Source organism: Artibeus jamaicensis, unplaced genomic scaffold (genome assembly GCF_021234435.1).
Source record: "Artibeus jamaicensis isolate MK-2021 breed Jamaican fruit bat unplaced genomic scaffold, CSHL_Jam_final scaffold_1689, whole genome shotgun sequence".
Classification (NCBI taxonomy): domain Eukaryota; kingdom Metazoa; phylum Chordata; class Mammalia; order Chiroptera; family Phyllostomidae; genus Artibeus; species Artibeus jamaicensis.
The window spans coordinates 12,588,559-12,611,136 of NW_026522029.1; the positions used below are offsets into that span (position 1 = coordinate 12,588,559).

At 47.6% G+C, this 22,578-nt stretch overlaps 1 protein-coding gene across 1 annotated transcript in view; it reads right to left on the bottom strand.

The window, feature by feature from the left end:
* PALMD (palmdelphin) overlaps positions 1-22,578 on the bottom strand; it is a 45,259-nt gene that overhangs the window by 18,964 nt on the left and 3,717 nt on the right. Inside the window, exons 2-3 of the mRNA XM_037152938.2 lie at positions 5,703-5,783; positions 2,561-2,685 (exon numbers count right to left, since the gene is read on the bottom strand). Of these exons, the coding sequence (XP_037008833.2) occupies positions 2,561-2,685; positions 5,703-5,783 (206 nt within the window). The remainder of the gene's footprint in view (positions 1-2,560; positions 2,686-5,702; positions 5,784-22,578) is intronic.

A 22,578-nucleotide genomic window follows, 5' to 3' on the forward strand; every position in this document is an offset into this window, starting at 1 on the left:
TGACGGAGCCTACCTCCTAGGGATGAGGCACAGGTGTTTTCTGTCTTCGCTGGTTGCTTCTGAACATTCTGTCCCTTGCACATGTTTAGTGAGATAAGCGTGCCTTTATGGGCACAAGGATGCAAATCCTTTACAAAGTCTTTGTAAGTGCATCTCGGAAGGACCGTTCCTTAAAGCAGTTTCTTGGGAGGTACGAGGTGCCTTATTTCACCCAGAGTGCTCACTCCTACAGCTCTCTTTCACCTGAGCAGCGGGAGGGCATGCGGCCTGATGTGCTTGGGGGCCCAGGTTCCCCTTCACTGGCTCTGTGACCTTAATGACTTCCCTTGACCTCCCTGAGCCTGTTTCCTCATCTGTAGAATGGAGAGGAGCATGCTGTCTTTCTAGGGAGTGTGAAGTGGCTTAACCTAAGGGCGAGGGCTTCGTCCACTGCACGAGGCCACCTAAAAAGACCCATGGCTGTCCCTGTTCTTTACATCGGGGATTGCCAGCATCTGGTGTTTATTCGAGAGGAGCTGTGATGAGTTAATAGGACACCTGAACATCGGGAATAAAGTCGTAGCGAGGTGCCAGGCCTTGGGTGAGGAACAGATGTGTCATTGGTAATTCAGCAAAGTGGGGCACGGAGCATCACGATCATGGGGGGAGCTCCTGGAGAAAGGACTTCCTGGGAGACGTGGCCACGCCTGTTCAGGGCATGGGGCCGTGTGTGCAGTCGGGGCGTAGGCCGAATAGGGGGGTCAGCAGAGCTGTCCTCTGACCTGCCACTGCCTAACCGGCCAGTGCTTTAATCTCTGTGCAGAAGGTGAAGGTGAGGACACCTGCCTCCCAGGTTTAGGGAGATTAAGTGAGACGACAGATAGAAAGAACACCTGCACATAGGAGGGCACCACGGCTAGAAAACACGTTTTCTCCTCTTCTTCTTCCTCTGCCTTCTCCCTTTTTCCTGTCGTACAGAAGCTCTCACTAGACAAGCCACTAACATTATTACTGGAAGCTCCCACGCTCCTCCGAGTATTCTGTCAAGGTCTGAAAGCAACCCCTGGGGTCTCTCACTCATTTCCTGGGGTTACTCAGGATGCAGCTCGAACTTGGCAATGGGTCTGAGTACAATTATTGTCAGGTGCGGAGAAAGGGTTCCATCCGTGGGAAGAGGGGCTCTGAGTGGGGCCAGGAGGCACCCGCGCCGAGCAGAGCGTTTACCAGAGTGAGACTCCGGACCGATGCAGAGGTTAAGGGCCCGTGGGGGGAGCGAGCAAAGCCGTCACCAGCTGAGCCACTTGGGTAAGGAGCTCTTACTGAGCGTCATCTGATGAAGAAGCAAGTTTTCTAAATTGTCGAGTTGACTTACTGCGGTAGTTTTTAAAATATTTGTTATCTACCATGCATACGCACTTCCTATGTTTGAGCCAACAGCTGAGAGGGTTATAGACATAAAAATTTCAATGACAAAATGTAATTTAAGAACTGTGAATTTACAAAATATCTCCGTAAGAAGGAATGGCCAGTGACTTTAGCTATTTAATGCACGAGTATATGAAATGAATGTCAGCTGGGAAAAAGGGAGCTTTTTGCCGCGTTGTCAGTTTTAGCGCCATGGGATCTGTGTGTGCCGCGTGGCGAGTCTTGACAAAGTGCGGTCGCAGCGCAGCTACCGGGGACTTTGACCCTCCAGGTCTTTCCTGCTGCCCTCACTAAAGAGAACACATGCCCAGTGAGCCAAGCGTTGAGCGTGACCCATGTTTCAAAGACGTGGAGGCTTTAAATTGTTGTTATTGCACCACGAGAAGTCCCATCTCTTCCGCGTGCAGGCTCGAGAACGATTCTGACGATCCCCTGCCTCCCTCTCCCGTGTGGTCTCTGCCGTGTGATGACACTAACAACCCATCTCATGGCTCAGCCGTCCAGTTGTGTCCCCATGCGCCACCTCATCTGAAACCCGGGCAGGTTGAAAACTCGGTGAGAGCAGAGGTTGCCGCCTCTGCACTGACAATGTCCGATGGGCACGGATGCACGTGGGGCAGTGAGGTTGGCGCCTGGGACCACACGACCGGGGGAGTGGACGAGAGAAAACGTGGCAGGTGAGGTAGCCCCGTGTGTCTTCTCTTCCAGAATGCCACGGGTGTGACTGGGCCTGGGAGAGGGGCCCTGTGCACGCGCCTGTCACCTGTCACCCCTAAGGGGAGAGTGGGGGATGGGGCAGAGGAGGACTGCTTTGTGACGACCCGCCGTGGGCCAGGAAGGTGCTTCTAGCTCCTCGTCTGTTTTCTGTCTTAGTGACAATGGCAGTCGGGCATGGCTGCTGCCATATTGTAGACAAGGGAACAGGCTCAGAGGGTGGTGGCCAAGTCACCAATATGTGCTTTCAAAATAACCCTCATGTTGCTATACGTCGGTGACATTTACAGTAAAATTTCTATCGCGTCCTTTTGGGGTGTGTCCCTAATTTTTATCAGAAATCCAAATGGGGGATCTGGTTGCGTCCCTGGAAATGAGAGTGGCTCCTGTGCACGAAATGTGGGGACACACTGAAATCAAGGTTGGCGCGGCGCGGCCGTACCTGAGGATACTCTGTTCCAGGAGCTGGATCTGGTGCTGGTCTTGCTGGTTCTGCTGCTTCATCTCCTCCTGTTCCTTCCCACTGCTGACTCCGTCCAGAAGCCATTTCTCCCGCAAGGCCTTTTTCTGCGATCAGGAAACAGGAGGGAATTGGTCAGCGATCCCAGCATCTCTGACGGCTTTCAAGTGCATGTGTCTCGGCAGGCACAGCGAAGAGAAATTATTTTCTCTCCCTGCCTTGCCTGAATGCATTGGGCATTTTCCTTCTCCGTACCCTTCTTGACTCTCTTCATAAGCCCGTTTCAATGGCTCTAAATCCTGTTTCTCCTTCAAGTTCTTGTTCAGGCCCCTCCTTCTCTATACACCTGGGCCCTCTCCCTGCACCCTGCCCCCAGCCCGGGCCTCACCCCCTTCAGAGTCACACAGCCCCGTGTGCTCACAGGCACACGGTGCATGTTTACTGCATGTTCACGGAGCCAGGCAGGGACTCTCTCACTGGGGCTTTATGGTTATTTGTTTGGTTGATGGGTTATGTCTCATGACCTTAGAGTACAAAGTCTCTGAAGCCATTTTGATATTCATCCCAGTGACAGGACAGAGCTGCTGCTCCCCAAAAAGTCTCTTGAGGGGATATTCGGAACATTGGGCAAAACAAGGGATCGCTATTATATCTCAAACTAATTCAACGTTAGTCTCAGTCTGTGTGGTCAATATTTATCATCTTGCCTATTCATTATCACTGCTTTCTTCTCCTCTTTTTAGTCCTTACCCAAAGCTATGTTTTTATTGATTTTAGGGAGAGAGGTGGGGGTGGAGGAGAGAGAGAGAGAAATCAATGTGAGAGAGAAACAGCAATCAGTTGCCTCCTATAGGTGCCCCAACTGGGGACTGAACCTGCAAGCCAGATATGTCCCCTGACTGGGAATCGAACCTGCAGACTTTTGGTGCACAGGATGGTGTTCCAACCCACTGAGCTACCTGGCCAGGGTGCTCCTGCTTTGCTCTGAGAACTTCGCTGGTTCTTGACTCCTAAGTCCAGCCCTCCACTTTTCCCAATAATACAATGCACAACATTCACTGATCTGTAAATATTGGTGAGTTGAGTTTTTGTCAACTTAAACAAGAGAGAAAAGATTTATGTTCCATCATATGGAAAGAAAACTCCCTTGGATTTGCTTGAAAGACCCGCATTCCTGGACCTGAGCCTGAGAAGACTTAGAGCAAATGAGAGAGACTTGTGCGTTTCGGGGGAGTGGGGGTGGAGGCGGTGCTTAGCCAGCATCCTGTGTGTGTCTCAAGTAGAAATAGCTGGAAACTGTGTTCAAAGAGTGTGCACGTCTTGTTTGCTCCTGAGGGAAAGTGCCCTGGCTACCTAACACACTGTTGTAAATCATCTGCTCAATAATCATTCGTTGAGGGTTCACCGTGTCTCCAATGGTGAGAAGAATGGAAACTTTTCTTTATTTTCTGGAACTTCTTTCTCTTACACTATAAAGGAGATCAAGTAGGAAGAATTTTTGTTTCCTTTCAACAGATGCTAGAATTGATACTACTGGCATATGAATGTCTCTGAATTTAAAAAAAGGAAGTAAGGGTCATTGTGCTGGATAATCACCCAAGGATGGTTATTCTAAGGCAGTGGTTTTTCAAATTATTTCAACGTGTGACGAGGACTATAAATAAATGTTCTGTGACATTGTTAATCTGCAGAACAGAGGAAGCCCGGTGGGCTCTGGTGGAGGTGGGGAGGGGCCTGGAATTCAATGAGTGCCCCGGGCACAGCTCAGACACAGCCGGACTGAGCAGCAGCCTCGTCCCAGGGTGTCCTGTCACTGTTGGGCTTTCCGGGTTCAAGGGGGTGCACCTGGACAGCTGCTCTGCAGCTGGAGGGTCTTTATCCCAATGTCCTGGTCACCCAGTAAGTGGTGTTACCAAAGGTCAGGAGTTACCTCCTGAGGTCAGAGGTGCCAAGGAAATCTTAGTCTGGCAGCGTTTGAACAATTTCCCTGGACTTTCGTTTATTTCCGACGGGCTAGGGTGGTAGCTAATGCACAGGAAGAGGGACAGGCAATGCCGCTGAGAGGGAGCCCCAGCCCCTACACGCCTCCTGGGTGGGAGATCGGACTTCAGTTGACTTGCGTGGAAATAACTTGGTGAAGTTTGTTGGTGTTTTGTTGATTTTCTCGGGAGCGCACACTGCATTTCTTGGCCATGTCTACAACTTGCGTACATTCAGTGGGACACCGTGAAGACAGTGGGCCCCCCTGTGCTTTGAAATGATGCCTGTAAACACTGCCAGTTTGCAGAGGAGCAAAGGCACAAACAGAGGCAGAAAACTGAGGCCCACTGGAACCTCAGGGCTCTGTTCAGGGTGGCTCCTGGGTTGCAAGATGGGCTTAGCTGGGTCCAGCTGGTTCCAGCCCTGTTGGTGGCCCTACGAGCGCACGGCGTGATCTTACTGAGGGTTCGCTGCCTCTGTGGACGGCAGCCCTGGCCCGTGAGTGATTTCCTGCCATGGCCCAGTCACCCAGAGCCTGCTGGTCACGTGGTCACCCTCGTTGACTGAGCCACGTCAGAAACCAAGGAAATTCTATGTGCTTTCGTTACAAGATGACCACACCCACGGGAGAGGTGACGCCTGATGTTAGAATGGAGCTTTATTTTTGGTTATGATCTCATGTCTGTCAAAACAGAATAAAACAACACCCCCAAACATTGGATCCATAGCGTCGAGCTTTTAAATACCAGCCCCCTGGGCCAGGCCAGACAGTGTCTGTCCTGTGTCCCCTGGGGAAAGGATGGCCTTTCACTGATTTTTAAAAGGGACTTCCTGGCTGGATCCACCCCATGGTATGTTAAGCAAGACTGTTCTAGGCCAAACTGTCAAGGCCGAATTCTCAAGTTCATCCAAGAAAAGGAGGAAATCCAGGAATGAAGGGCAACAAGTTATAATACCATGTTTTCAGTTCCCTACACGTTCGCCCGAAGGTATTCAGGTCCTATGGAATCTTACTGGCTGGTCGGCCTGCCCCGTGGTTACTGGGGTGTTGGTAGAACTATGTTTAAGTTTCCTGTTGGAATCTGAGGGCCATCGGGATGTCCGAGTACGAAATCACTGACGTGAAATGAAAGACAATAGTTACCTTCAAGTGCTGGTGCTTTAGTTTTTCTTCCTCTATTTTCAGCCGCTTCTGTGAGATTTCTTCCTGTATTTTTCTTTTATCCTGAAATGAAAAAGTTCCAGCATAATCATTTTCCCCCCAATTTGCTTAACAGCATTTCCTTGGCATTGTTGTCATTAGCGAAAGGCTGGCCAGCGATAGGCTGTTCGCATTGGCAGGAAGCTGCTTTGGAAACTCCTGTTTCAAAGCAGAGGAGAGCAGAGTGAGCCATTCAAAGCCTTTTGCTGATGGAGAATGATACGGTGCTTTTTCAAAGAGAACTTAAAAATACCTTAATGCCTTTCCTTTCTTTCTCCACTTTTCTGTCTCCCCCATCAGCCTAGGAAGATTGAGCTACAGAGTAGAGATTGGTAGCTACAGAACAGTGGCAGGGACACAGGTCACAGCCGGGGGAGCCTGGCTGATGGGTTTGGGGTGACGGGCTCACAATGAGAGGGGCCAGGCGGGTGTCTGAAGCAGCTGGGACGGGAGGTGTGTGATCGGCCCCTGTGCTGTGCACCTGAAGCTAATGCAGAACGGTGTTCAGTGTGAACTGTCATTGAAAAAAATTTTAAAAATAGATTTTCATGAAAGGAAAAAAATTGAGCCACGGAGCGGTGCCATGGGAAGAGGGAACAGGAGGGAGGAGTCTCAACCGAGGCGTGAGGAAGGAAGCCCTGGGAGGGGAGAGACTCCTCCTGGCATGAGGATGAAGTGTTGTCAAAAAGTCTGTTTCTGCGGGAAAACAGGACGGGCTCCGAAAGCTGGAACGGGGACTCCGACCTCCTTGGGGAACTTGCTGTGGGATGACAGTGGAGAAAGAGGGGGCCGGGGAAGGCTTGTCCACACTCAGAGGGCTTTTCCCTGCGGTTAAAAAATATCATGGGGATATACAGTATCCTTCACCAGGTTTACATTGCCTTACCTCCCAAACCCAGAAAGCACAGCTGTTAATGCACACAGGTTGTACTTCTTAGAAAAAAACAGCAGGTATGCTAAACAGCCCGGGCTCAAACCCTGCCCTCGGCATCTACCCGCTTTGTGTCTTTGGACAAGACTCTTCAGGTCTCTGTGCCTTAATCACCCCATCTACAAACTGCGGGCAGTGAAACCATCTGCCTCGCGAGAGATGAGCATTAAGTGAGCTAATGCATACGGGAGTTCCTAGAACAGTGCTTATGCACAGTGTTCTAGAAGTATTTGTTTAATGATATTAACTAAATTAAACACACAACCTGTTAGTCACACAGAAGGCAACACGCTAATTCTCACAATGCTTCCACTGGTCTGAAATGTTTTAGAGATTCCCTCCCTGGAATTATTTGAGACAGTTTACAAGCTATGCAAAAAGGCCTTTGCTTCCTTAAAAAAAAATCAGAGAGGATAGTATCCTCCCTCTTATTTTTAAGAGTTGGTTTTCAATCTGCTTTCAAAATTAAGAACTCCCAAAGTATAGACATTGGTGGCCAATGAAGACATCTAAAGGAATTAGAAGCAAGCTCAGTGGGTAATTTAGAAGGAAGACTTCCAAAAATATTTGGCCGCCTCACTGAAATAAGCGCACGGCTTCCTGATTTGACTCCTTTGAAGATAAAGGAGTCAAGCTCCTCTTTGATGTGTGAGCCCAGGTACGTTTGTTGAAGGAATACAACAGGTTGCTCTCCGGCTCCTTGTCATGCCCGTCTTGGGTGGAAGAAGGATAGGGGACCTCCACAAGTGTTCTTTTACCCTCCCTAAGCCACTCTTTTGGGGGGAAAAAGAGGCTAGGCAGCAAGCATGGGCTAGTTCTTTTCCTTGCATAAAATCTGCTCATTAGGAATAAAAACTCTGACAACTCCTGAGTCAGTGTTCCATTCCAACTAGAGGCTGTTATTGAGCAAATATTAGTAATATTTTAAATGGATCGTGACAAACATTTCGGTGAGTTTTTATAGGTACTCTTTCGGTTCATAATTGTAATTACAATGAGACGTTGCAATAATTTTTATTTCACAGGAGAGGGAAAGCAAGTTCAGGGAGTGAAATAACTAATCCAAGCTCTTACAACAGATAAATGGCAGAATTGGTTTCTTTGGGTTTTTTTTTGCCTATATAGAAATTTTATTCTAAGTTAGGAGTTCAGACTTACGGTTCATTTCTCCTTTAGAAACTAAGTTTAAGTGGTGATTACTACATCAACACATGAAATCCTGTTTTGTAAACTATAATAATTGTTTTTACTTGTTTATATTGGGTTTTTATTGATTAATTCTTTTCCCTAAGAACAAAAGCTCCCAAATTCTTTTTTTCTGAAGGCAAGATAATAAGGAAATCAAAACCCACCAAAAATTGGGACTCTCCCCCAAAACAAGTAAACAATAGGCCATTCTCTCTCAAGAATATTTAGGGGGAAAAAGGCTAAATAAAATATTAGAAACAGAATCCAGAGTATATCAGAAGAAATGTGTACTTTGTCCAAGTGTAGGGTTTTTTCAGTATTGCAAGGATGGTTCAGTATTAGAAAGATACAGTTATAGGCACATACTTCATCTCCTTGGCAGATCTAAAGGGAAAACTCACATACATTTGCCAAAATTCACCATTTGTTTAAAAATGTTTAAAGCTTTTATTATTTTTTCTCCTCTCTCCCCCTAATTTTTTAAATAAAATAAATGAAATGAGAACTCCCTAACTTGATAGAGTATATTAATCTCAGCTCGAAAGTAAATAGCTTGCCTAGTTTAGAAAGGGTGTCTGCTAACTCCTCTATTATTAGCATTTTAAATATTAAACTGAATTAACTTCCAGTAGTAGCCAATAAAGTTGGATCAAAAAGATAAAGAAAATTGGAGAAACAATTAGTGCAGTCCCATATTAATTTACAGAGCTGAATATAAAAATCATAATTAGAAGATAAAAGGGAAGAAAGAGCCCCATTTAGAGTAGAAACTAAAATACCTCAGAGTGAACTTAACATAAAATATCAACAAGAAAATTGTAAAAGATTCCCAAGGGACACAACAAACCTGAATTAATACAACTCATACCGCGTTACTGAATAGGATGACGTCATAAAGACATCTTTAATGTCAGCTCCCCTCGTTGTCCCCCATGACTTGTTTATTCTCCGTGAATTTTGTGTGGCCCCAATAAACACACCCTGGTGTGTTGTGGCAGCTGTCCTGGGGGAGGATATTTAGCAGCGCCCCTGGCTGCTACCTCCTGGGTGCCAGAAGGACGGTGACCATCAAAAATATCTCGTCGTTCTTCCTGTCTGCTGCAAACTCAGTCTTGGTGGAGTACCACTGATACAGGCCCATCTCCAATACCCACTGACTAGTGAAATCCATCACGTCTTGGTGCCTGAGGCAAAGAAATAGGCATCTTCACTGGTAGTGAAAACAGGCTTTAACTATTCAACGTGCTGATGTACCAGTAAGAGCACATGGGTGACTCGCTCCCTCGGCCTGTGGCTTACCAGCGGAAGACTGGTTTGTGAGAGGGTCATTAGCCCCAAACCAGAATGACAACCGATGGGGCTGTTGCAGATAGGGTGTGGGCGTCGGAATAAAGTGCATTGTAAGCAATCCATACCCAGGAATGTCAGACCATCCGATCTGATGCCACTGACACCTTAAGAAATATGTTGGGGAATCTATGAAATCATTCTATCCTGAAAAATGACCAAGAAGAAAATGACGCCATAGGAATTTTTCTGTTTTCAAAGTCATATGCTACTTGGGGATCATTCCTTAAGGAATTAGTGGGGGAAAAAAAGGAAGGAAGAAAGATAAAAGAAAAAGAAAGAATAAATAAATCAGTGAGTGGAGTGTTAGGGATCTCGAGCCCCAGTGCCCGCCGGCTGGCCACGCCCCTGCGTCCCAAGACGGTGAGCCTGTCCCTGGCCTGAGAAACCTGCTTTTCCCTCCTGTGGGTCCGTGTAGTGTCCTCACCATTCAGCTGCCCCCCTCGGATCTGGAAGGACTCTGTCGCCCACCCTTGGGTTGGACCGACAGCAGGCTTCCACCCTCTGTCCACCTCCCAGTCCAGCACTCGGGCGGCCGGACAGCCGCCTCCTGTGTGAGCTTTGGAGGGGAGTTTTCACGAGAAGAGATTGATTCACTCCACCTTGAAGCAACCTTCAAACATAAGCACTAGAACCAGGTCTCCAGAGCCTCTGGATGCTTTGTTTTTGAACTTGGATATTTCCAACTGCTATGGAAACCGTGCTTCACTCCACACCAACATTACCAGCAGAAATGAAAGGGGAGGAATGACATTAGTGTTCAGAGACAACACAATCTATCCATGGACGGACGAAGGCTGAAAATTACGTGAGAGTCCACATTAAAGCAACGTTGTCCATGCTAAACCGTAACGTCCTGGATGAATCTCACCACTTCCTTAAGGGCAAAATCGCAAACGGTGACCATTCTAGAAGAATGAGGAGACACGGATCCCCTTTACTAGTAGAAGTAAATCCTTTGTTTTTCCTTAAAAGAGCATTCAAGTGTATTATGTTCATATTTATAATGAAAGAAAGTGCCATTCTGTCAACTTTCTACCTCGTCGAACCTGGTAGAAATGATTATAGTTGCTCCCTTTAAATGTCAAGTGTGTAAGTCCAGGCCCCTCAGGCCCTGATGCCAGAGCTGAGGGCCGGGGGCCTGAAGTGGGAAGCGGGGAGTCCCCAGCCTCAGAGAGCTTCCCCGTGTGCATGACGCTGGCCTGACTGGTGCAGGGTCCCGTGCACAGAGGGTCCCCGAATGCCAGCACCCCATGTTCTGTCCTTGAGCTCTGATGCTAACTGTCAGCCTAGCGCTACCCGCCATGAATCTTCAAACTTCTGGGAACCAAGTTGCCCTTGGACGACCCAATCCTGGAGCACCACGACCACGGGCAGCTACCTGAGCAGACATCTGCGCAGGTACCGAAGCACATCCCCTGCACCCTGAGACCCTCCGCCCCAGCACACTGGGGCTCCCACGTCCAGGCCCGCCCTTTGCCCATGGGGCACAGAACAGTGCCGAGTTCCCTGTGCTCACCCAAGCGCTGTGTCTGGACTCAACCCACCGAATGGCCGGCCTGGACTGTGCCTGAGTCTGGAGGGAGGCGATGCCTGAAGCTTGGAGGCGCTTTCCCAGACAGCACGGTGGGGACCCCACTCCCCCCGTCCCACCCCCATGGGCTGGATTTCCCTGGCTGTCAGGAAGCGGGGGCTTAGGAATGCCCACCACCCCTGGCACCTCTAGAGCCCAGTGACCATCCAAATTGCTTCTCCTGAGCACAGAGGGAGCTTCTGCACGTGTCCATCTACCCACCCTCGAGCGCCCTGACTCTGGTGCCCAGGAGGCCCTGCTGAAGGCTCTCAGCCAATGCAAGAAAGGAAAAACGATATTCGCGGGACAACCCTGGTTTGGGACGCCGCACAGCCAGAGATGGTGCGCAGGCCCAGAGCACAGGTGCCTTTAGGGAGAAAGGGGGTGATCTTCACCCTTGTGCCCAGGCCTGCGCCCCTGTCCCCGGGGCCGCATTGTCCAGGGAAGGACACGGCTGCCACTGTCTCTGCCACCCACCCTGATGCCAGGACACCCCCAGCCCAGGCCACACAGCCTCAGCCTCAGCTGGAGAACTGGGAGCCTGAGGTCACCCCTGTGTCCTATTAGTCAAGGCCCTGCCGCCACCAGCTCCGGAGACTCAAACCTGCTGGTCTTTTGCCCTGGCGAGCCCTGCTCTTCCCCAGCATGAGTCACAGACGCGGCCCCTGTCCTTAGCGGGCACCACCCACGTGCAGAACCATGGCTACCAGCAAACATTTGCCTGCCACCCGCCCACCCCCTGCTCCGCCTCTTCCCAGAGACACACTTACCAGGGAGGTGTGTGTTTCTCCCGTTTGCCCAATTTGCATACTTAAAAGTTTGTGCTTATTTTAAATAACGATTATAGGCATCATTATCATCACAGAGATTGTCATAGTCTCTCTTTAAAGGTACATAGAATACGATTTCTTCCACACCTCAGTGCTCCACCTTGCACTGGTAATATTTGGGGAGAGGTCCTTCTTTGTTGCTTGTTGCTTCTTTGTTGGGTGCTGTCCTCTGCATGGTAGGATTTTAGCCGAAGCCCTAGTTTCTAACCTCTTGGTAACAGCAGCACACCCACTCTGTGAAAATAATGTCACTGCCAAATATTCCAGGAGGTGAGGGTGGTGGGTTGAGGGGAGGTGTGTGTGTGTGTGTGTGTGTGTGTGTAAAAATCACATTGGTGGAGAGCCAGTGGACAGTGACCTCTGCTGGCAGAAACAGTCCAGCTTGGTCTCCCAAAATGAGCAATTAAATTAAATTAATTAATTTAAATTACAGTTGAATTTATTGGGATGACATTGGTCATTGTCATATAAGCTACTGTTATTACATATAGGTTTCAGGTGTATCAGTATACATCATCTATATTGTGTGTTCATCACCCCAATCAGGGCTCCTCCCATCGCCCTTAATCCCGCCCTTACCCTCTGCTACCTCTGCTCCCCCTTTCCCTCTGGTCGTCACCGCACTGTGGTCTGAGTGTTTTTTTTCTTAATCTCTTCACCTTTTTCATCTAGTCCTACAACTGCCTCCCCACTGATGACTGTCATTTTTTTCTATGACTGTGTTTCTATTTTGTTTGTTAGTTTGTTTTGTCCATTAGATTCCACATATAAGTGAAACTGCGTGGTGTTTGTCTTTCTCTGATGGGCTTATTTCACTCAGCCTAATAATACTCTCCAGGTCCATCCATGTTGTCACAAAGGGTAAGATTTCCTTCCTTTTTATGGCCGAGTAATATTTCACTGTGCAAATGTGCCACAGCTTTTTCATCCACTCATCTACTGATGGACACTTGAGCTGCTTCCAGATCATAGTGATTGTAAATAACGCTGCAATGAGTGTAGGGGTGCTCATGTTCTTTCGAATTGGTGGGTTTTGGGTTCCCTCATGTATATTCCCAGCAGTGGAATTACTGGGTCATAAGGCAGTTCCATTTCTCATTTTTTCATCTTTTGAGGCAACTCCATACTATTTTCCGCAGTGGCTGCCCCAGTCTGCATTCCCACCAACAGTACATGAGGGTCCCCTGTTCTCCACATCCACGCCAGTACTTGTTGTTTGTGGATTTATTGATGGCAGCCATTCTCACAGGTGTGAGGTGATATCTCATTGTGGTTTTAATTTGTGTCTCTGATAATCAGTGATGTCAGACTATACTACAAGATCACAGTGATCAAAACAGCCTGGTACTGGCATAAGAACAGGCATATAGATCAATGGAACAGAACAGAGAGCCCAGAAATAAACCCACGCCTTTGCGGTCAACTAATATGTGATAAAGGAGGCAACAACATACCATAGAGTAAAGACAGTCTCTTTCAACAAATGGTGTTGGGCAAATCGGACAGATATGTACAAAAAAAATGAAACTACACCACCTTCGACACAAGGATAAATTCCAAATGTAAGACTTAAGTCTTACAGAAAAAAGACTTAAATATAAGTCTCAAAACTATAAAAATCCTGGAAGAAAACATAGGCAGTAAAATCTTGAACATTTCTTGTAGCAGTAATTTTTTCTGATAGATCTTCTTGGGCAAGGGAAACATAAGAAAAAAAATAAACAAGTGGAACTCTATCAAACCAGGAAGTTTTGGCACAGCAAAGGAAACTAACAAAATGAGACGACAACCCACTGATTAGGAGAAAGTAATTGCCAATGATACATCTGATAAGAGGTTAATATCCAAAACTTATAAAGAGCTTATGTAAGTCAACATCACAGAACACCCCAAACTATCCAATTAAAAAATGGACAAAGGGCCTGGACAGGCACTTCTCCGAAGAGGACATACACATGGCCAGATGTTATGTGGGTGCCTCTTCCTGGTTCTGGTGCTCTTGGCCGGGGATCCCAGCATGAGGTTGAGACCCCACACTTCTCAGGGGGAACCCCTGTAGCTGAGATATCCCTCCTGAACCTCTCAGCCACCGCCTATGTGAGCGGGGCTAGCCCTCTTCACGTCTCTGCCCTTCCTACCAGTCACGATGTGGCTTCTTCTGTAAATCCTTGGTTAAAAGGCTTCTGTTCAGCTAGTCTCCAGGTTGCTCTTCAAGTCGATTGTTGCATGTTTTAGTTGTAATTCCCCTGGTCCTGGGAGGAGGTGAGCGTCTGAAGATCCAGGATGTGAACCCGGGCAATGCAAATGCAGCTTTTCCCTTCCTAGCTGATTCACGACACCGTTTTCTGGACTGGGACATTAGTCCGGCTCTTCCCGACCTCCCTGGTCTTCTCCCGCAGCCAGCAGCAGGAGGCGCCTCCCAGTACCAGGGAGCATGTTTCAGCTCCCTGCTCGCTGGTGTGGAGTGGCGGACAGCCCTCAGAGAAGGACACACAGTTGGCCTGTGTGACATGATGGCTGGGCCCGGCAGCGCCTCCCTGCCCCGTCCAGAGCCTGCCTGGACTGGCTTCATCTCGGGTTCGAGACAAGGTGGGGAACACTGTGGCTGGAGGCAGGGAGTCTCCAGTGTTTGGGCAACCCCAGGCTCACGGAAGGGTTGCTAAGGAACAGCAGTGTTTGTCCTTCCGTGGTGATGCGGTGCCTGGCTGGGATCGTCCAGCTGGTGAAGAAGGTGATTTTATGATGTTCCAGGTGTGATTTGACTTTAAGGAAGGAGCGCTTCTTCCTCATAAGATATTCATCAGCAGCAAGTTATCCTTCTGCCAGACTTCACAGGAATGTCAGCAGTATTGAAAAATAACGTGGCACAGTAAACTGTAAGCAACCTTCAGTTGTGTGTCCAGCTCCATGGCCACTACTCCCAGGTTATCATCGCCAGCTCGTGCCTTCCCAAATCCTCATGAAACAGACCGATGTGGACTGTGCCATCGGCTTCTCCAAAGTCCCCTAGGAGACCGCACATCTCTTAGCCACCCGTGGTGACCTGACACATCAAACGCTTAGTGATGTTCACCTCCTCAATACCTTGTATTTCTATATACTTCTGACACGTTCACCTGCGGAGACTTTCTATTCAGAGAATGGTCACCTGAATGGTTCACTGTCCGACTCAGGTTATGTCAGCAGCGGACATTCTCAAAGCCCCGTCCTGGGAAAGGCCACCTCTTACTTATTCTGAAAATGAATTCATTTACAACGATAAAGTTGCCGTGACCATCGATGATCCCACGATATCAACTCAGTCATACACTTTATTAAAGTAAGCACAGTGCTTAGGAATGTGAGCATTCTAGAGATGCTATTGGTGTTGAGATAGCTAATATCATAAAATGCCCGAATCTGTCAAGAAGGCAGGATTGATCCTGAGTTATTTAAGTGTTGGTTTACCCAAGCTTTAGGTCCTTACATACAAACGCCATGTTCAAGGTGACGTTAGGAGTTCTGCAATGTTACAAATGATTTAGAAGCAGATACTTTCCCCAAGAAGCTTATATTCTCGCAAAGAAAGAAAATCATTTGTACAAGTCGCGACACCCTAAGAAAGAAGTGGCCACTGTCGTTAAGAAGGCACAAGCAGGGCACTGGGAGAGCCCAGGGGTTGCTTCCAGCTGCTGGTGTTGGGGGAGCCTTTGAGGCAGCCCCTGGGGGCAGGGTGTTGGGTGGTCGCTGCAGAGCTGGGGATGGGGAAGAAAGAGCATTCAAGTCCCGGGCTCAAAGGCCTGGAAGTGGAAAAGTGGGACGTGGCATGGAACAGCAAGTCTGGAGTCCAAGTTGCCATCCAGGGGGCAGTGGGAGGTGAAATTAGACTCACAGGACCGGGCCAGACCCCTGAGAGAGAGGGCTGAAGGACAGGAAAAAGGGGGAAGGGGTTCACTGATATATCTGCACAGAGAGGGAGGGGAATGATGGAGTGAAGACTGCATTTTAAGAAGTTTAAGGTCCCTCACTGTAAGATATCTCCCTCACTGGAAGATACTGAAGGAGGAGGACTTGAGGGGTAATCAGTTAGTCTACAGCTCACACACGAGGCCAGGGTCGCTCAGACGAGAGGAAGCAGAGGGTGTGGATGGCAGGGACACCAGGGAGGCAAACTGGCAGGATCTGCACCCGATGACGTAAGGACCCAGGAGAGGAAGAAGTCTACTGGGCGTCCGAGAGCGGCATCTCTGACCGGAACAGGAAGTTCAGGAGGGGCTGGCAGGTTCCCACCAAGTTGGAGGTGTCTTGGGAATCACCGGTGGGGTGATGTGATAGGAAGCTGGGGTGCTGGATGGATGGACACCAGACACGGGAGTTTGGGAAGGGCTAGCTGAGGCAGGAGGAGGTCAGAGCATGACAGGAGACATTTTTAGGAAAACAAAAGGGGAGTTAAAACCAGATCCTTCATGAAGCACCTACATTTAAGGGTACAAGGGGAAGGGAGCCCACATGAAAGCTTGTATGGGGTCAACAAGATGTTATTTATAACAGCACATGGTGAATTGGGCCAATTCAATCAGATGGTTGCAGAGTCATTCTGCTAGAAGCTGGTATCTTATAACTTTATAACAAGCCTTCCTGGCATTTTATTGTTCAAGGTCTCAGAAGCACCATACTAAGACACTGCTTATTTGAATTAAACTAGTACGCACAATGCAGCTTCCTGTTGTTGTGCAAAGAATGGTAACCTTGAATGATAGGGCCGTACTAGTACAATATTCCTGGGAGAGTCCCTGGCCTTGCTGGCGGTTTACTAAGTTGCAGTAAAGGTAGATTTTTAAAATGATTGAAAAAAGCCTTTAAAAGAACTTCTTGAAGAAGGGGCAAGCTTTTCAAGGGGGAAGGTAGAGATCATGCAGCACAGCCATTTATGTGGACACGCGATCACAAACAGGCCCGGAGAAAAAGAAGAGAGAACAGCTATGAAGGAGAGCAAACCGCAGAGCTTTCTGTCACTGGGAGGGCCACCGTGAGCTCAGCGCACCAGGAATGCGGATGAGCAGGTGGCACCTGTTTGTAACAAGGTAAACACGGCAGACGACCAGGGAGCCGGGAAGGTGCAAGGCGTGCGGCAAACAGCGAGGCCCCAACAGCACGTGTGTGTGCCGAAACATGAATGACGAGGTTTGGTTGAGGACAAAAAGATAAAGGCATCCACTAGACCACTGCCGAGATACACAGTGCAGTCATTGGAATCATTCCACTCCTACTTTCTTTCTTGTTTTTGATTAAGGAGAATCATGTTGATGCAGGAGAGGGCAGGACAGACACGCGGACAGGAAACTCAAAGCCCAAGAGGAAGCAGAGCATCTAAAAGAGCGCCCCTCAAACTCGGGTGGGACTCGGATGATTGGTAGACATGACAGAAAAATACTGTTGACCGTCCTTGGAACCTTGGGTGCAACAAAGAGGAGGCAGAAGTCAGAGAGCGGCAAATTCTTTGAGGAAGAAAAAAAGGTGCATTATGAATATTTAAAGAATTTATGGGATCATCCCCGGCAAAGTTGCAGAATGAATTATTAAACAGTGTCATATTCAGACAGCGAATGGCTAAGAGATGGTGCTAAAAGCAAAGCATTTTAAACCGACTTTCTTTTGCCTAATTTTTCAAGATCTGCAGATGAAGGTTATGGTGGTTGTAGCAACAGCTAACACTCATTGAGCCTTTTGTATGTGTCAGGGACTACTGAAAGCGCCTGCATGTGTTAATTTATTTAAGCTTCCCCAGATCTCTGTGAAGTAGGGACCATGTTCACCCTCATTATTTAAGTGAAGACACCATTTTTCATGCTTTTTTTATCATCTGAGATACAGTCATTATTCACCCACTTTCTTTGAGTTTTCTAAATATTAAAATAACTCTTTAATCCAGCTGAATTTACTTTGATTATGGTCAATGCTCAGGATCAGACCTATTTTTTTTCCCAAATTTTTAACTAATCTGAACTTTTCCTGAAGAATTCTTTCCTATTGATTTACTTACTAATTTTATCATTGAGTAACTTTTATAATTTCCTAATTTTTATGTACATTATGGCCTAGTTCCAGGTTATCTGTACAGTTTAATTATTGATTTTGGTAGTAATACTACCTAGATCAGATTATGCACCAGTGAGAGAAATGAACATTTTACTGGGCAAGCTTTCCTTTATTGTTCTTATCTAAAACGTCTTGATTAGTAGCAGTAGCTTATTTTTCTATTTGAACTTTGGAATAATTTTGTTGAATTCCAATAGAAACGAAATTAAGACCTCAGCCAGTTTCTTACTCCCTCCTCATTCCCCAACAAACCAAAAAACCAACTAACCAACCAAACATACAAACAGGTAAAACCATCATATACCTTAAGGGATTTTAAAAGTTACTCCTAATAGTAATTATGATTATCCAGAGGTTATCAGAGATCAATACTGTTATACTGCATATGATGTATATTTTTGTGATATATTATAGTGTATATAAAATTGGATTTTTTTACATGGTTAGTAGTCTGACCGGTTTAATACATCACAAACATAATGCATACCATGTCATTAAGTATTAACTAGTCTTCTAGATTATTTTCAGTGGCTGCCTATTATTCCATACACACACACACACACACACTACATTTATTTAGCTAATTCCTGTTTTCAGACATTGAGTTTGCTTCCACTTTGGAATCCATTTTTGTGTGCCTCTCATTTTTCTTCAGTATAAGTTTCTTGCTAATGAAATTCCAGGTCAAAGGATAAAACAGTTTTTGAGGGTTTTTTTTTATGCCAGTTGCCAAATTGTCCCGTTTTAGCAATTTCATGCTGCTACCAGCAGTGAATGAGAAAGCTTCCTTAAATATTTGGGTTGGAACGGCATGAAACTTAATATAAATTTGGAAACATAATGGCTTTTAAAAATATTCAAACTTTTAACTCAAGGAATAAATAATGTGCTTCTCCAAACATGTATTGCTTAGTTAAGTTTCATTACATAAATCCTGCATATTTGACGAGCTGGGTTGGGTTCCTTTTAGGTTTGACCCATTTTTTATTTTGTAGCTATTAGGAGTGGGAAAGTTTCACATTACAGTTTACGACTCATTATTGGTTTTCAGGAAGCTATTGATTTTTGTACATACATTGCATATCTGACCACTTCACTACACTTGCAAGTTAATTCTTACTTTTAGAGACACGTAAGAATGCATTAGCTTTCCTAAGTCTTACGGTTGCTCAGCGTTGGAATTGGTGTTGAACCGAATTGTCTGTAATCCAACGGTGGTGTTTTTCCTACCACACCTTAGTTCTTCCCAAATGTGTTGGCAGAAATGCAGTTCCCCAAACTCGGGATGTTACAGCCCCCCGGGGCTCTGTGCTGGCCAGAGGGCTTTGTTCGACTCCCAGCACCAAATTTTCAGAGTGACACTGACATTTTGGCAAGTGTCTAGAATGAGCCTGTGATCTGAGCAATGATAAAAATCAGAAAATGAAGCCGTGTGGCTTCCGTGACTAAGTTGTGACGATTGGGTGGTGGTTAAAGGAAACTGGGATCTGGCACATTACGTCAAAACCCAGCACGGAGAGGTGTTCCAGACGGAATCAGGTGTTTGGGGGTGTGCTGACCCCTCTGATACTGGATGTGCTCAGGAGGAGCTGGGTGAGCCTCTCATGAGCAAGGGGCAACGTCCTCCCGCTCCCTTATTTCTGCACGTAGCTTTGAACCACCCTCATTCTTAGCCAAGTAGATTGAATGCAGTTATCGCTACTACTTATAGGCTCAGTTAAAAAGGCAGGCATTTTCTACGCCTGATTTTATCCAGTAATTTTAGTCTTTCCCAGCCTTACAAAAGATTTGAACGACTCTCTAAGTAGAATTTGTGCTCTACTCTTTCATTCCTTTGTCTATCATTTCTTGTTTGTTCTCATGGTAGTGGCAAAACCAAAGCAAACAAGGATAAACGACAAACACAAAACAAGACCCCGAATAATCAAGGGGGGATGGTGACTTGGCCGCATCCTCCATGAGGGAGAATCCGCTGGCAGACCCGATCACCATTGGCTGTTTGTCTAAGAAATCCTGGCTGGAGGGAAGAGGCTGAGTAACAGAACTGGGATGGAGCGAAGGCTGAGCTATGGGGTGCTCTGGAACGGGGCTTCGATTCTGTCCCCACCTGCTAAAGCAGTCAGACAGCCCCTAAAATGCTATCGCACCCTCTCCTTTCCCACTGCTTCCCCTGGCTGATGGGGGGTGGGAAGGAGGCTGTTGCAGGGGGAGGGCTGGGTTGGGTTAGACTGAGTGACCCAGAATCTCTTAGGCTCTCCTGGCTCCACTTTGGGCTCCATTCATAAGAGTGGGCACCGGAAGTCTGGGGACAAGCTCTGGGTGGGGGCGAGGCTTGTGGTTAGTCTGCTTATTAGAATTTCTTGAGATGCTGTGGCCAAGAATCTGACATCCAGAAGAATGGACTCAAGTCCTTAACTTTGCTTGGCCTTAGGTTTTCTGCCTGTAAAATGGGAATGGTAGCATCTGTTTTAGGAAATACCCGGAGTACTGGGTAGCCAAATGAAATAACATGGAAGTTTTTATTTTTAAAAGCCTAAATGCTACGTAAGAATAGGTGCTGTCGTTATTATTTTTAATCTCAGGATTCTTTTGCTCATGGGGTGTCCGTACTAGTCTGGAATGGTTAGCACACGTTGATTTTGAGTGGACTGATTTTTAACGTGTCCCGTCACCTTGTGTCACTTGCCCGCACGGTCACACACTGAGAACACAGTGCTCAGCCCAGGACCCGGTTCCGATCTGCATTCATAGCCTCAGAGGCTGACCTGGTTCTATCTTACTCGGCTCCATGGAATGTGCTCAGTCGCTGGGGATTCAGTTACGTACAGACCATAAGTGCGGAGCTTTCCCAGGCTGCCCCTGTGATGTCTGAGGGAAGTGTCCTCCCCCCGGTGCCCGGCGAGCAGCTGCAGGTCCCACATCTTCCCGAGGTGACCCCTTGGCCACTTAGATAAATGGAAATGTTCTTATTAATATTTAAATATTTAATTTTACTTTTAAAGTTTTGAAAAAAGATTTTATTTATTTATCTTTAGAGCGATGGGAAGGGAAGGAGAGAGGGAGAGAAACATAGTGTGTCATTGCCCCTCGAGTGCCCCCTACTGGGGACCTGGCCTGCAACCCAGGCATGTGCCCTGACTGGGAATCGAACCAGTGACCCTTTGGTTTGTAGGCCTGCGCTCAATCCACTGAGCTACACCAGCAAGGGCTAAATATTTTATTTTATTAAATTATTCTTACTAGAAATAAGTTATTTGTAGTTTATTGTAGGATTGGCTATATCCTTTGAATCTGGAGACCAGGCATGTGAGCACCGAACAAGGCTCCATGCGATCGGACACTCGCTAGACTCCGGCGCTCAGATCAACGCGTTTCCACCCGAGTTTTCTACAGGGACGGCTCTTCCTCTGACCCTCAGTCGAGTTCGGAAAGATCACAGGGACCCTCGTCAGTACAGGGCTCTTTGGGGCAGCGTTATCATTCTGCAGCACACTGGAAAAACCGTGGTCTGTTTCCCAGAAGCAGTGTCCTTAATGAGCTATCACCATTATTCCGCCTCCTCACGTGGTCGGCTTCGTGGGTGGGCTATTATACTTGGCAGCGATGCGGCCGCACATTAGTTCGAAGGAGCCTTTCCTCCGCTGGAGGGAACGTGCCATCCCAGGGCAGCGCCGTGGAAACCTGTGGGGGGGGGGGCTGCATCGTTCAGATAGTCTGGCCCAGGACTTGCCTCTTCAGGAGACTCGTTCAGCTCCTTGTACCATCTCTGTGTGTGGGTGTCATTAGATGTTGGTGGCAGACTGGGAGTTCCTCCTGTACCTTTGTCTTAACCGCGAGGTGTGCTGGACCCGAGGGGCACGATGCTGTTCCTTTAAGAAGTCCTCGTAACACTCAGTGATGCAATGACCTTAGCGCACGCTGGTGTCTACCTCTACTCAAGAGCCAGGTGGGCTCACTCCTGTTTTTGCTCTCTCGCTGGTACAGGCAGAAGGAATAGGGGAAGACATAGGTGGCCAGCCTGGGAAATGCAAGGAGGGCCAGCTGCCCCGGCCTGGGACCGGAGGCGGCCTCCATGGCTCCATACTCAGAGGGGCCCAGCATTTAGTTTAAAGCCCTGCTGCTCCTATTTGGAAATTCTGAATGCGTCTCGAGCAAGGGTCCCCACGTTTTCTGTGTCCTGGGCCCCCTGAGTGAGGTTGCAGTTCCTATTTTGAGGTTGTCCACTGTCTTAGGACCTGTTAAAAGATTCCAGATATGGACACACTGGAAATGAAGTGAGAGCTGAGTGACCAGTGACAAGGCCCTGCGGGCTGAAGGGACACCTTGAACCTGCTTCATGTTAGTGTTTTAATGTTGGACTTTGTACCGGGTAGGTTTCTGTTTTTCGTAAAACCTTTCTGCCTCCTAAGCTCCAGAACAAATTCTTTCTTCTTTGGGAGAGGAAAGAAGTAGGGAGCGGATCCGGGAAATGTGAGCTCCTTCTTACTTTGCGTCACGTGTGGCTTTGGCCGGCAAATCTGGCTCCGTTGCTCAAATTCCAGCCTCGGGACTTTCTGTGGCTGCCTTCCAGTGGCGTCGGTCCTGGGCAGGTGCTCGCTCTTGTGATTACCGAGATTATTACGATTCTCTGAGTTTTGACAGGGCTCTCCTCCTTCACACTCACGCTTGGGCGTCACCCTCTCTCCTTGAGGTGAGTCCTGGACACTCTACTGCAGGTCACACCCCCTCCCACCCTCCCCTGACGCTCTCGATTCCCCTTATTCCATTCTTCTCATTTAAATGCGTGAGGCTTGGGCATAGCAGCTGCTCAATACCCATTCATTGAATACAGGAACGAGAGAATGACTTGCTAACGCACACCCTGCCAGTTGA